Genomic DNA, 15,560 nt, shown 5'->3' with positions numbered 1-15,560 from the left:
GATTTCTGAGTTCGAGGCCAGCCTGGTCTACAGAGTGAGTTCCAGGACAGCCAGAACTACACAGAAAAACTCTGTCTCGAAAAACTAAAAAAAAAAAAAAACAAGAAAGAAAGAAAAAAAGAAAAAGGTGGAGAGCAATAGAAAAGATACTGAATCTGACCTCTGCATATACACGTGTACACACAAACAAATAAAAAATATTATTTTTAAAAATGACCTGAACAGAAAAGAGTACTAGCATAGTTCCTTCCCCCTTCTCGCTTTCTCTTTTACCATATATTCTCTTATATTTAAGAAGAAATATATTAAAAGAAAAAGAATTGTATCTGCTTTTTAAAAATGGCTGCTGGGATGGGCTGGAGAGGTGCTCAGCGGTTAAGAGCACTGACTGCTTGCTCTTCCAGAGGTCCTGAGTTCAACTCCCAGCAAGCACATGGTGGTTCACAACCATCTGCAATGGTATCTGATGCTCTTTTCTGGTGTGTCTGAAAACAGCGACAGTGTATTCATATAAATTAAATAAATCTTAAAAAAAATGGCTGTTGGCACTGTAGAAGTGAAATTAGAAGTTCATGGTTACCATAGCTAGTAAGAGGCCATCCTAAACTATCTGAGACTACCTCAAGAAACCAAACCAAGTAAAATATAAATGAATACTATAGGGGAAATGGCTCAGTTCAGAGACTGCTTACCTAGGATGTATGAAGCCTAGCTTCTATTCTCCAGAATCACATAAACTGGATATAAGTGACCCATACCAGGAATGACAACACACAGGATTGAGGGTCACAAAGATAAAGTTCATGCTCATCTTTAACCAGACACTGAGTTTGAGGCCAGTAAGAGCTACACAGAACATTTCAAATGAGCTCAGTGGTTATGAGCACTTACTACTCTTATAGAGGACAAGAGTTCAGTTCACAGCACCCATATCAGGCAGTTCACAATCACTTGTAGCTCCAGTTCCAGGTGGTCTGATGGTCTCTTCTATCCTCCACAGGTATTTGCACTCACATGGTATACCAACATACACCCAGGTATATACACATATGCATTAAAATTTTTTAATCTTGAAAAAAATTGTAAGAAACAGTTAAAAAACATAATTATTACTCCTTTGCTTCTTGATTAAAAGCATATAATCAAGATGATGAGGATATAGCTTAGTAGTCGAGTTTATATCAGACAGATCTCCAGTACCACAAAACACACAACACAAAACAAATGTAAATAAAACCATCTGTGAGACAGGCAGTGGTGGTGCATGCCTTTAATTCTAGCGCTCAGGAGACAGAGGCAGGTGGATCTCTGTAAGTTTGAGGCTATCTTGGTCTACACAGCAAGTTCCAGGACAGCAAAGACTACGCAGAGAAACCCTAGCTTAAAAATTTAAAAAAAAAAAAAAAGGTGTCTTGTGTATACAAGATATTTTAAGGGTAACAAGATAATTATTCTTAGAAGGAGGGAAGGAAGTCAGGTAGGCTTGTTTTTCAGTCACATGAACGACAGAAAGAATTTCTAACTAGAACATACCAAGTTCTCAATAATATGCTTATTTGTTATATATAACAAATTCCAAAGAATGAAGAAATTAAGTTATGCTGGCAATACTAGTTATTCTCTATTTTCCCAACGGCTTTTCAGTCTTAAAGATCTACCTTCTACTATTGTCATAAAACCTACTGTTTACACTGCCTGGATCTGCTGTGCTATTCGTCTCAGACAATAAGGGAAAATAATAAAAATTAAAAAATAACAAAACTACAAGAAAGGTGGAGATATAAAGTTACTCTCTCATGTTTTTGTTTCTTGTTTTGGTTTTTTTTTGTTTTGTTTTTTCAAGTTACTCTCTCAACACCTCTTGTTCTACATTCTGTGTTCTTCTTTTATCATGCCAAACTTTCTCCTTGCTTTCAGTAGTATAAGACCAATAGCTTTCCACCGCTGTTAGCACAAAGGTGCTTTCTCACCCTTTACTGTTCTGTCTGATTGATGTTTGCAGCATAACATCCCTTTATTAACTCTTTTCATTTAATGAATGTATACACATAATGTGATAAAAATGTCCACTAAGATATTATTCAGACTTTAAAACGAAGGGATGTCTAGCATATACTGTAACATGGATGAATTTAAGTAAACAAAATAAGCCTGTCACATAAAAAAAAATGTGTCTAGTATCTAATTTTATGTATAGGAGGATAGTAGAAGAAACAGAGAGAAAGTAGAGCAAGTTATTAGGGCTTGAGGAGAAGGTGGTGAAATGAATAGTTATCATTTAATACAATTTCCAGCTTGGAATGATGACTTAAAGAATAATAATTGTTAATCAGTAGCAATTTATAATTTCTTAACTATTCATATATATATACATACATGTGTATATGTGTATAAAATTTCATTTACTACTGAGGTAAGAAATACTGAAGAGCAGATAACGACTTAAGTGTCATAAACATCTATACTAACTGCACATTCACAAGCAATTCATATGCTTACTTACAATATCATACACACAAATACATTATCTGTAAACTTAAAAATAAAAACCAAACTGAAAGCAACAAATACCTACCAAGCTTTTATCCACGTTGGAGCTAGATCTGTTCTCACTGGGATTTGCTGAAGGTAAGTATCTATCGGGTGAGAGTAAGGAATTTTTTAAAAAAAGCTTTTTAATATAGAGTAACAAACAATAAGCACTGATGTGCCTGTTTTATGGTCAGCGTTACACTAGCTAATTTTTTAAAAATTAAGTACATTTAATTTTAATTCTAAGTTTAGCTTTGTTTTCTGAATTCTTCAATCTTAGTATCATGAGAAAGAAGGGTTCCATATACAACATTAACAACACACTTTATGCTCTTTCACTGAATTCTGACTTCTATAGTTTAGACTTGCTATAAAATAGCACAAAACCCAAAAGTACCAGGAAGTTCCATAGTACCAAAAAATCCCACCAAGGACTCTGAACTAGACAGAGCGAGAATTTTCCAGATTTATTATGCTATATAACTTGCATTCTACAAAACTAATAGTAAAAGGCTCTCTGAAGGCAGAAGGAAAAATACAAGGACACCATCTATCCATATCTTCTCCACTTTTGTCTTCTTGTGTTCAAGAGCTCTTTGTGTTGCATATAGTGTTTCTTTTACATAAAATGTGGACATCTGAATAACTTTTATAACAGTCTTTAGGAATGTAGCTGAATATTCAAAGTATTTTGATAATCATGTTTTATAGTTACCCTTTAGAAATAAAGAGTTCTTGGATTTCAGGATTCACAGTTTTCTACCTCATACATACTTAACTACAGTTGAGATTATAGTAAACTAGTAAATATTTTGTTGACTGTTTCTAAGACAGAGTCTTGCTCTTTGTCACTTGTATAGTCAACACTATACAATACAGAACAGAATAAGTACAGAATAAGATACACTATATGTACAATGGGAAACTGTAGTGAGCCCAGACCTGCCTCTTAACTTTTGTCTCAGCCTTCCATGTGTTCAGATTATAGATATGTACCATCATGCCCAACTGTTATTCTTTATGAAAAACACCTGCATTTTCACCTTTTTATGTTATAAGCCATTACTTTTAAAAGGCACTACATTACTGTATACACGGTCTAGGTAGACATACACCCATGTCTACATACATACATATAAAATAAAAAAAAAATACTTATATTAGACAATAAGACTATGATACGTAACACAATATATCCTATTTTAAAAAAATATAAACGTTACTTAGGAACATGAAGCACGAATATAAAGGTAAATCAGAAAATACAATGAAGTGCATGATAATGTAGTACAAATTGTTTAATGATTAACTTTGTATAGAAGAAACATAAAGTAATTGCTAGACTCCATTCCATACAGAGAAAACAAAAATACTAGAGCTTGTTTATCAACATATAAATATTAGACTTTAGGAAAATCTATCTACAAGACCTCCTATTTACATAAAGTAGATACAGTATTATGTGTCAGAAGGAAGAGATTAACCAGTAGGCTTTTAATTTAAGATTTATTTATTTATTTATTTATTATGAATACACTGTAGCTGTCTTCAGAACAGGGCATTGGATCCTCATTACAGATGGTTGTGAGCCACCATGTGGTTGCTGGGAATTGAACTCAGGACTTTTGGAAGAACAGTCAGTGCTCTTAACCCCTGAGTAGGTTTTTTCATGGTCAAAGCTCAAGTGTGAGCTAGCTGGTAGTGATACTGCTCCAGTGCCCAGCATAGTTTTAAGTAAATCTTGGGGAAGTAAGTTTAGGAGGCAGGACTACACTGTCTTCTTGATTTCTACAGTAGACTCAAATCTATCATTATGAAAGTTCTGATTTAAATGATAAGACTCGTTAACGTAAAATTAGTTATATTCAAATTTAATAATCACCCCAAGTAAGTCAAATATTTAAAACCATACCATGAAAAATAAGTTGATGTTTAAAACAATGAAATTGATGTTTAAATCAATAAAAGTTTCAAACAATGAAAAATAACGGGTGTGCAGATTTAAACCAGAAGTGCTTTGTTGCATGGTACTGGTCTAGCACCTGTTTGTGTTAAGTAGAACTTACATTCTAAGTTAATTCTTTTCCTCATTGGACATGTACTGTATCATATTCTGTACCATAGTACAACCATCCATGTGACAAGGAACAAATGATCAAATATCTGTTGAATGGATGAATGCCCAACACAATGAAATACGCTAAAGGTTAAGCGTATACCTTATGTACATATAAAGATAGAAGCTAACATTAGATGTTATCAGTTAGGAATAACTAACACTGAGTGCTTACTTCATGCAAAGCACAATTGTGTTTTACTGTTTTATATTCACATAACCTTTATGACAACTCAGAGTTTAGGTAAGTTGTCCCCATCCTCAGGGGATGGAAACATAAAAGGCTACAGTTGTCAAACTGTAACTGTACAGTTGTCAAACGTAACATTATAGGTACTAGTGTATGTTACAGTTCACGGCAATGCTCATTAAATGTTTCATTTTTTAAGGGGGAAGGAGAACCTAATTTTTCTTTTTTTTTACAGTGATAGATTTTATTTTTTTCTTTTTCTTTTTAAATCAAATCGTAATTTTTACTTATTCATACAGGGGTTATAAACACAAAAAGGCAGGACACGGGGAAGGGGATGACACTGGAGCGTGGGTGTTCAGGGGGAGTAGAGATACCTTTCAGAACAAGGTATCGGCTGGGTGAAGAACCTAATTTTTCAAAACCTAAAAATTATGGGCTTTCAGTAGTATTAATACAGTGATCAAATGCTAGATAAATGTACTATGTTGTTCCAAAAATTTTGAGCAGCTAACTCTTTAAATAAAAACAGTAACTGAAATGTCAGTATTAAAATAATTATTTCGGGCTGGAGAGATGGCTCAGTGGTTAAGAGCACTGACTGCACTTCCAGAGGTCCTGAGTTCAAATCCCAGCAACCACATGGTGGCTCACAACCATCTGTAATGAGATCTGATGCCCTCTTCTGGTGTGTCTGAAGACAGCTACAGTGTACTCATATATAATAAATAAATAAATCTTTAAAAAAAATAATTATTTCATCAGTTATTTTCACTTGAAGATATGCTACATAATTCAACATAGATTTTCTTGAAAAACTATATTCTTAACATGAATGAGACTAAGAAAAAAACCTCAAATAACAAATACTAAAAATAAAAATTAGTATGCTATAAAAATCTAACTTTAGATACTGTCAAACCTACTTAAAAACAGTATTTAGTTATCTTTAAGAAAACATGGTGAATATAAAAGAATTGCCACTTACCCCTAAATTACTGCTTGGTGTACTTACCTACGATTGCTATAATATGTAAATCCTACAAAAGGTAGCTGATTGCCAACAAAAGCTTTAGGAATAGGAAATGTTTCTTCATCTCCTTTATCTTCTTCTAAGTCATCAAAATTACTAGTATCAATGTCACTACTTAAATCAGGCACAACTGGTGCAACAGCTAAAAACAAAAAGAAAGTAGTTGTTCTTTACAAACTTAGTATACAAATAAAGTGGCACAAAGATATAGCAGCCCAGCACTGCAGCATGCACCTATAGTACTGCTACTCAAGAGGCTGGTCAGGAGTGCTGAGCCCAGGAGTTCAGGGCTAGTTAGACAAATGGGCAACAAGACAGACTTCATCTAAAGCAAGCAAACAGGATCCATACTAAATACTGATGATTTCTTGCTTCTAAATATCTTGTGGATCACAACATAAAATGCATTAAATTCTACAATACTAAGATTTACTACATTTCAAAATTAAATGAAAACTATGTATTTGTAGTTACTTATGTTTCAAGCTTAAGTTGAATGCTACAAGTAAAATTAAGATTTGCTACATACAACATAGTTTAAAATTCTCAAAAGCATTTGGGAATGCATACATTAATTTTCAGAACATACAGCTTAACAAAGTGTACTTTTTTTTTTTTTTCCAAGACAGGGTTTCTCTGTGTAGCCCTGGCTGTCCTGGAACTCACTCTGTAGACCAGGCTGGGCTCAAACTCAGAAATCTGCCTGCCTCTGCCTCCCAAGGGCTAGGATTAAAGGTGTGCGCCACCACTGCCCAACAACAAAGTGTACTTTTAAAAAAGATCCATTTTAAGTACTGGATTGTTATAGTTGTTAATCTGCTATAGAGAAAACCGAAAATCAAGATTATTTCTTAGTTATCCTAGAAATAAAGAGGAGAAGGGAATCATACATGATGGGGAGTGGTTAAGAGGGCTTCTATCTAGTACGAGAAAACACTATGTGAAGCTGATGTTTCTAATATCTTCTAGAGCTTGAATATGATAGAAAAGGGCACATCTAAGTATAAAGCTAGGCAGAGGTGGTGCATGTCTTTAATTCCAGCACTAGGAGGGCAGAGGCAGGGTTCAAGGCCAGCCTGGTCTACAGAGTGAGCTCCAGAACACCAAGGGCTACATAGAGAAACCCTGTTTCAAAACAACAAACATCCATCCAACTGACTGATGGACCGACCAACCAACCGACTGACCAACCAACCAACCAAAGTATAAAGCCTTTTGTGTAAAGACAAAAACAACCAAGAAAATGCTGGATCACTACTTTAGATACGCTTACCTCACTTTCCTTTAGAGAAAAAGATGAATATGAGCAAAACCAATTGAACTTGTTTCATTGACTTACTTATACAAAGGTGCTATTTTTCTTTTTAATCACTGAGACCCACGCCAAAGGGGAAAAAAAATCTATCAAGTTCAATCTTAGGCACAGGAAACTATTTGGCCAACTTTGGAACAAAGCAACAGAGCTAGCCCAACAAAGCTGTTGGCATTAACCAACAGTAACAACAAAGGGGACAGGGGACCTTTCACTTTCATGGTCAAAAGAACTGCCTGACTACATAATGTCATCCCCTGACTGATTTATAAATCCCTGACTGATTTATAAAATGAGAAGTACATAAAAGATCACTGTTCCCTGACAAGTAAATTATGGTCTCCGCAAAATCAATCTTTCTTACCTGCTCGCTTTTGGGAATTCCACTCACTGTTTTGTTTTTGAGGCAACCTTGGCTGGCCTTAAATTCACTGAGACCTGTTTGCCTTTGCCTCCTGAGTGCTTCGCATTAAAGCTGTGCATCACCATGCCTGGTAAATACACTTCTTAAAACAATATATCCTTCAATCTGAATTTTTTATCCACTGAAATAACATTTGACAAAATCTATATACACTTGCAGCTATCATGAATAGGGGGATATTTGTTCAAAAGTTTATAATGCTAAGGACAATAGTCCCCCTTACCAAAACCCCCAAAACAGATTTATCCAGTCAATTTTCTGAAGTTTCAAAACTTCTTTTTAAAACTATCACGTAATATTTTAAAGAAGCCAACCAGTGTGGTATTTTCTCTTGCCACTATCAATGGACTCAATTTTCTTATGAGGTGTTATTTTAATTTTTAGAAAATATTTTATCATGTTTTACTTATGTGTGTATACATGTCCATGGCATGGCATATTATGAAGGTCAGAGGACAACTTTTAAGTACTCATGTGGATCCTGGGAAAAATTCTGGTATAGGGCTTTAACAGCAAGCACCTTCACCTAACGAGCCACCTTACCCACGCATAAGAGTAGTTTAAAACCTGATAAGGTTTTTCCCTTTCTTCTTCCTCCCTCCCTCCCTCCTCCCTCCCCTCCCTCCCCTTTCCCTCCCCTTTCCCTCCTTCCCTCGTCCCTCCCCTCCCTCCCTTTTCCCTCCCCTCTCCCTCCCTTCCCTCCTTCCCTCCCTCCCTTCCTTCCTTCCTTCCTTCCTTCCTTCCTTCCTTCCCTGGTAAACTGTTGCGATGTAAGTGGAAGATATCCTGAGAGAGCTCTGAAATCTCTGCTTCTGAGTTGCCATGTTTAAAAGACTGTGCATAAAAATGTCACCTAATCACGTGAAAACTAGTTGGTGAGGTGAGGACTACTTTACTGACTTATCAATAGTGTAATCAGATATAGACTTTGTTAATAAATAACCAATAAACTTATGAGCATCAAGAAAACAAAAAGGGAATCCTAAAAACACCTTTTTCTACTGAAGTAAACATTATGTTGGCAAAAACTGTTAGAGGCAATTTTCTTGAGAACTGTATAATAACCTTTAAACAAGAGTTGCTTAATAAAGAGAGTACCTCAGAGGACCTGGAGAGATGGATAAGAAGAGCATTTGCTGCTCTTGCATTAGATCCAAGTTCTATTTCTAGCACGTTCATCAAGTGGTTCATAGTCACCTCCAACTTACAGGGGATCAGATTCCCTCTTTTGGCTTTTGTTGATATGCGAGCGCGCGCACACACACACACACAAAGTTTAAAAAGTTAAAAAAAAAAAGAACAATCGAAACAAAGGGAAAAAAAAGAACAAAGAAAGAAACCAAACAAAGAACTCATAATGTTGGTATTTGGGAAATTTCTGTCATAGGCTAACAGAACAAAGATCATAGTAATCACACAAGGCAGGAGACATGTTTAAAAAATCAGTGCTCACAGCCCACAATAAACAACAACCTTTAGAGGAGCAATATGATTTTGAGAGTTAACACTATAACATTCAAAGTGTCACGTTCATAACAAAATATTACAAAGGATATGTATTTTGCTTAAAAAAGGATATATGGTTCAGTCACAGGAAATTTTTGGAGGGAAAAAAAAACCTCCACTGGGGAACTCCAGACATTAGTACTACTAAATACAATTTTATAATAAATCTTCTTTATGTATATAAACATTAAAGCATACTATGGGCAATTAACTATAAGGAAGCCAGAAAATGATGTCTTAACTGTCAGGTGATAAGGGAAAAAAAAAAAAGAAATAGAAATCCTGGCGCTGAATGAGAAAGTAGGCAGCCTAAAGGAATTGTGACACACTGTCAACTGACCAATATGCGCATCTAAGACATCTGGCACAAGAGGAGGAAAAGAGGCAGAAAGAGTATTTAAAGAAATACTGTCCAGAGCTCCCCAAATCTGATAAAATGTATCAATATACACATCTAGGAAACTGAATACAAAATAAAGGAAACCTACAAAAGAACCACTTGAAGATGCATACAGTCAACAGTGTAATCTCAGTCATGAGGAAAAAATAGGAAAAGATAACTAATTACATAGATGAATATAAAAGTCAAAATTATTGATAACTGTTCTTTCGCTTGTGTGATGATAAAAACTCCATAGAGAAATAATTAAATATAAAACTGAAACAATTAAAAATGAGGAAAAAATTTAAAATTATATAGATGGTCAATAAATAAACATGGAAGTGTTTAACTTTCATGTCATATCAATAGCCATTAGGAAACTGCAATCTAAAACAACTATGAGACAGCATCAGGGTGGGTAGTGGCTGATTGTTCAAAACCCTAAAAACAGAAACTCAAAATGATTCTTCAATTCCATTTTGTTGATAGTTACTCAAGTAGACATTTCTGAAAGTATCCATATATACTCTAATTATAAAATACTCATAACAAAACAAATATATTTCAAAATAAACATTGGTGGAAGAATAGCTAACAAGAGCTAGAGAGTAGAGAAATCTAAATGTTTAGTGACTGATAAATGGATTTAACAAAATGTCACACACATATAAACAATGGTTAACTATGATTAATGCTGCAACAAAGATGATACAGACAGATGTCTGCTGGGTCAAACAAGCCAGCCATAAAAAAGGTAAATACTACAGTGTTTACTTAAATGAGATACCCTAAATAATCTAATTCACAGAGACAGAAATTTACACAGTACTTATTGGGGGCCAATTGAGAAGAAGAAAGGAGAAATAGTATTTAATGAATAAAGATTTTTTAATCTAAAATGATAAGAGTTTTGGAGAACTGCAATGATGGTTGAATGGCAACATGACTATACGTGCTGCTAGTGACTAAAAGTTAAATATGACTCAAGTATAGGATTTTGTCATGCCTACTTTACTCACCAAGAAAGGAAAAAAAATATTTAAAATAAAAATGAATTCATTACAATGTTAACAAAGTCTAAACCTTTAAAGAGTTGCAAGCTAGGTCCTAAATAATCTTTGCCATGAAAATGTAAAATTCTGAGAGACTGTACTTGTCTTAGTAAGTCCATAAGACTCAGTACATGTTTGCTTTTTGCTAAACATATAGAACATAAGCAGAGCAGACAGACAAGATTGCCACTGATAGTATCTTATATATTTCTCAACAGCTACAAATAGAAGATTAAGCAAAGGCAGTCTTTTATTTCCAATGAGATGGTGAATAAAAAAATGTTTTGCAGGTCACATTATTGTTATTATAGGACTATTATATGTAATAAATACTGGACTGCATACTTTCATATAAAATTTAGCGCCAACATGTTGCTTCCTTACGTTTCTTTTAAATATTTTAAATAGAAAAAAGTCATTAAATGGTGTATAATATTACAATGCACAAGTGCTAGAACCTCATAGAGATTTAGATCTGAATGAATACCTGTGCTGTCACTAGCTCATAGAGTGCTGGTAGTGTGGTAAGGTTTTGAGGCAAAATCATTTCATTTAGTCTTCTGTCTTAATTTCACAACCCTGTTATTTCTTCAACTCTACCTCGAGTAAATGTAAAAGTAATTTTATTATCTTAATATTTTATGACTTTAAGTAAAAGGTGAACAGACTCAAGAGACGTGGAGAAAGTACTTAGTGCCCAACCAAGACTAATTGTCATGATGACTTTAAAACATTTAACTGATAAAACCTAGATTAGTTTTACTAAATTAGTAAAAGAGAGCATTTTTCCTGAAGAAAATGGAAATTCTAATATATTATAAGTATTAATAACTGACATGATAAAGATATTCAGCCATTGAGAGTATTGGCTGCTCTTCGAGAGCCTGTTTGGTCTCCAGAATCCACATGATACGGCAGTGCACAACTTTCTATAGTTTCAGTTCCTGGGATACAACACCTTCTTGTCACTGTAGGTACCAGGCACACACATGTTGCACATACATACGTGTAAGAAAACATCAAAATAATAAAAATAAGGAAATCTTTAAAAGGAATTATGAGCATTCTAATGTAGATTAGTCAGTTCAGTTCAGAAGAAATCAAAGCATTCTTGGTATTTTAGGAGTGGGCTGTGAAGAAAGACCAGAAGAAAGAAGGAGAAGAAATGTGATAGTAAGTTCTACAGCTTTTTGTTTTTCAATAATCACAAAGCAGAACCAATGAAGTTTAGGAAAAACTTCAAAACAAATAAAAATGCTCCTAAGTCTGTTGCATCTAAGACCACAACAAAACCTTAAGGGCAGGCATATGGCTCAGTGGTAGAGTGCTTGCTCGGAAAGCATAAAATCCTGAGCTTGATTCTCAGTATTTAAAAAGACAAAAGCAAAAAAAAAAAAAAAAACCACAGCAAAAAAAAACCCGCTAAGAAACAGAAAACAATGAAGCTCTTTAAAATATAAAGAGATAACGATACTAATAAAAAAAATCACAAAAGACAGTAATAATCTTTAATTTAAGTATAAAGCTCACTTGATTTAAAACCATAAATTGACTTTTTTCATAAGCAAAGGCAGTTTTATTAAGGACATATAGGGTTATAATAAAATGACATGAATTTGGACCTCAATTTCCACACAACTATGAGCTTCACAAGGAAAAACTTAGTTTGACAGTTATTCTTCCAACACCTGGAATAAAATCATGCTTGGCCTGCAAAAAGGGGCTCAAATATCTCACTTCATCTATTTACTATCAATTTTTCAAGGATATATATAATATTTTATATATAATAAATATAATCATATATTTACATATAATATTTATATATAAAACCATCCTATTTTTAGAGTGGTTTACTATGCGGTTTATTGTTATCTGTTGCACATTTCTTGACTGGATGTAATTGTTAATGAGATCTCAGCTTCTCTATTGATCTCTGGAGCAATTAGCTTTCCCCTTCTTCTTGAGTAATTTTATAGTATAGAACAATATATACTATGTTGTAAGCAATGTACCTGTTTCTTTTAGTGATCATTGACAACTACAATATATCACTAAAACTAGCAACTCTACATCATGGACTTCAAAATTAATTTAAAAATTTTCTCTTCAACTAAGAATTACCACTCATTGTCTCAATGAATTCCACAATCCTAATGTTGCTAACACTATCCAGGAAAGCTCATTTCTATTACTGTTCATAGGTGATGGGCTAGCAGCATCATCCTTCTTTTGATAAGTAAAAGGGAAAAAATAAAAAAACCAAAAACAACAACAAACAGAAAACTTCTAAAACTTCAGTATGGAAAAAGATGAATTCTTATTCTTCTAAGTCTGGGTCATCTTGATGCTAATATACAATATAATAATCTTATAATTATGATATATACTAAAATATACATTTAATATACTTTAATTATAGATTAGGTAATATACAATGATTATTATATATTATATAGCATATAATATACATAATTATAATAAAATATACATGATTCTAATATAACTGTGTTATGTAAAGTTTCCTTCAGATCACCTTATAATTTAACTTTGATTTATAAAAAATAAAATGTTCTGTAATGACTGAAATTAAATTCTAGCATACTGCTTTTACTTCTTAACTGCATTCTGCAAAGCCCTAATCAAGTATAGCACAAGTTCCAATATAAACATAAATAAAACTGAGTTATATTCTGGACTTAGCAGTAACACAGCCGCCTTACAGCTTAAGTTTTAACTGAAATAGGAGAAAAACTCGTCCATTTGTTCCTACTTATTATTTTCTTACAGAAATAACTAAGCCTAAAAGAAGAGCAGCTCAAAGATGCTCAAGTATCAACCGTTATTTGAGTTCAACTCCATTTCCATCAGTATGATATGTTTTGCAAAGGACATGAGGGGCACAGCTCCACAAAATTCTCCAGAATTATCAAATGTTCTTTTTAACTAGGTTTAGAGAATTTATGAATTTATTTTCATCAATTGTATGCAAATATTTTGCAAGGCACTTTCAACTTACTATAACTACTTTCAAATATTCTTAAACATCCAGAGAAAAAAGAACTTACTGTCTCGGAGCGTTTCCCAAGCCCATTGATCATTTTTGAAGAAGAGATGACGTTTGATTTCTTCTACACCATTTCTGCCCAATCTCACCTCTCTAAATTGAGGGAAAAAGTAATCATTTAAGATCTTATTATAACTTATACTCATGACAGAACACCAAACCTGAGCAGTCCTGTCACCTACAAAATCTATTAGCAAGACTTTCAGAAAACAAAGCACAGACTGACTTTAAAGAATTTAAAAAAAAAAAAAAAAACTGAAAAATACATAAGGCACAGACTTGTTCCTATTTTTTAATGTTAATAAAATCAGATGAACAGGCTTATATGAGTCAAACACAATAACTTTTAATTGTTTTTAAAGCTCATGGTAAATGTTTTATGTAGACAACTTTAATCCATATCAAATTCTACCAAAAATTCCAGAAACGTTTAAAATTTTAATTTTCACTTTATTTTCAAAAATTATTCAGCATTTTTTATCAGTTAAAACCTGATATTGGTAAAGCAGGGCATGGGAAAAATGACTACATCCTGATAGTATGTGTAGAGAAGCAGGAGGATTGAAAGCTCAAGACCAGCTAGAGCTATGCTAAAACTGTAGTCCAGTGACATAGCATTTAGAGTCCTGGGTTCAGCCTGCAGCCAAACAGTCACTCACTACCATCTTAAAATGAATACAAACAAAACCCAAAACCATCAGTAGCCCCTTTTTGGAAAGCATCATGAACTTGCCTTCAACAGAAGTGAAAATGAGGACTTGGTGCCAAATGTTATCTATCAGAGCTTAATTGGAATACCATCAAATCCAAATTTTTCAAAAGTTAAAAATATTGCTTTGTATGTATAACACTTTGTTAGCAGCTTTTACTGAGTCATTTTTAGGCCAAACTCTCTGACACTACACCTCACTGTAATTACCACTGTATAACATCTATTTTCTCACAAGAGAACTACGAGATGACTTGAAGCCGATGCCATGTAACTTGTTAATTCCTATATAGCTAGCACCAAATATACAGCACAAGATAGTTCCTTTACATTAAATGTGAAAATCTAGAAACTGTGTCTTTCAAACTCTAAACCACATCCTGAGGATAAATTAATTTTAAATAAAGTTATCCTCAAACTGAAATAAATACTAGGCTTCTACTACTACTTACATTAACAACATATGATCAACATTAAATGTTATCTTAAGTCATTTGATTCTGTTTTTTGGTTTTTAATTACTTAATGCATAAATTTAAAAGAATTAAATCCAAGTTCTTATATAAGTAAGCAACTGAACTAAACTCTCATTTTCCCTGTCCTGTGTCTTAAGTCCTGGATTCAATTTCCAGTGCTGTTACATAAATATTACAGTAAACTACAAAATTGTATGTAATGTTCCACTTTTTAAATTTAAAAACCCATAAATTCATAAGCACTTGTTGTAGCTAGAAGACACAACTATGTCTACAAGAACGGTACGCATTTAAAAACTATAAATTACCAAATCAAATTGTCATAAATTGAAGAAGTGTCATCACTTTTACATAACTAAGGGAAACATGCTTTCCATTAGTGTAAATCAGTGATGAAAGATGCACCCAAATTCCAGAGGTTTTAATGCATCAAGAATAAAAAGAAAGGGGGAAAAAAACCTAGCTGGATGTGGTGTCAGGTAATGTTAACCCCAGCACCTGGGAGACAGAAGCAGGTTGTCTTTGTGAATTCAAGGCCAGTCTGATTTACAAAGTGAGTTCACTTACAGTCCTGGCTGTGTGGGAAGAAACAAAAAGAAAAAACAAAACAAAAACAAAAAAAACCCTAGGATTCAATAATTATAAGTCTGATAATTAACCAAGTTAAAAAAAAAAAAAAGAAAAAAAGAAAAAGATTATCTGGTCATCAGCTGACTGCTTATGTGCACTAAGCTGACAGGCAGAAAAGATATCAGAATACC

At 33.6% G+C, this 15,560-nt stretch overlaps 1 protein-coding gene across 2 annotated transcripts in view; it reads right to left on the bottom strand.

Moving 5' to 3' along the window:
* Nucleotides 1-15,560, bottom strand: part of Rock1 (Rho associated coiled-coil containing protein kinase 1) — a 111,455-nt gene that overhangs the window by 47,269 nt on the left and 48,626 nt on the right. For both annotated transcript variants that reach the window (XM_028759484.1, XM_028759485.1), the window contains exons 9-11: nucleotides 13,616-13,707; nucleotides 5,854-6,013; nucleotides 2,576-2,636 (exon numbers count right to left, since the gene is read on the bottom strand). In XM_028759484.1, coding sequence (XP_028615317.1) covers nucleotides 2,576-2,636; nucleotides 5,854-6,013; nucleotides 13,616-13,707 — 313 coding nt within the window. The remainder of the gene's footprint in view (nucleotides 1-2,575; nucleotides 2,637-5,853; nucleotides 6,014-13,615; nucleotides 13,708-15,560) is intronic.

This window comes from Grammomys surdaster, unplaced genomic scaffold (assembly GCF_004785775.1).
Source record: "Grammomys surdaster isolate TR1022 unplaced genomic scaffold, NIH_TR_1.0 126298, whole genome shotgun sequence".
NCBI classification, from domain to species: domain Eukaryota; kingdom Metazoa; phylum Chordata; class Mammalia; order Rodentia; family Muridae; genus Grammomys; species Grammomys surdaster.
This window is presented reverse-complemented; position numbering and strand designations above follow the sequence as displayed.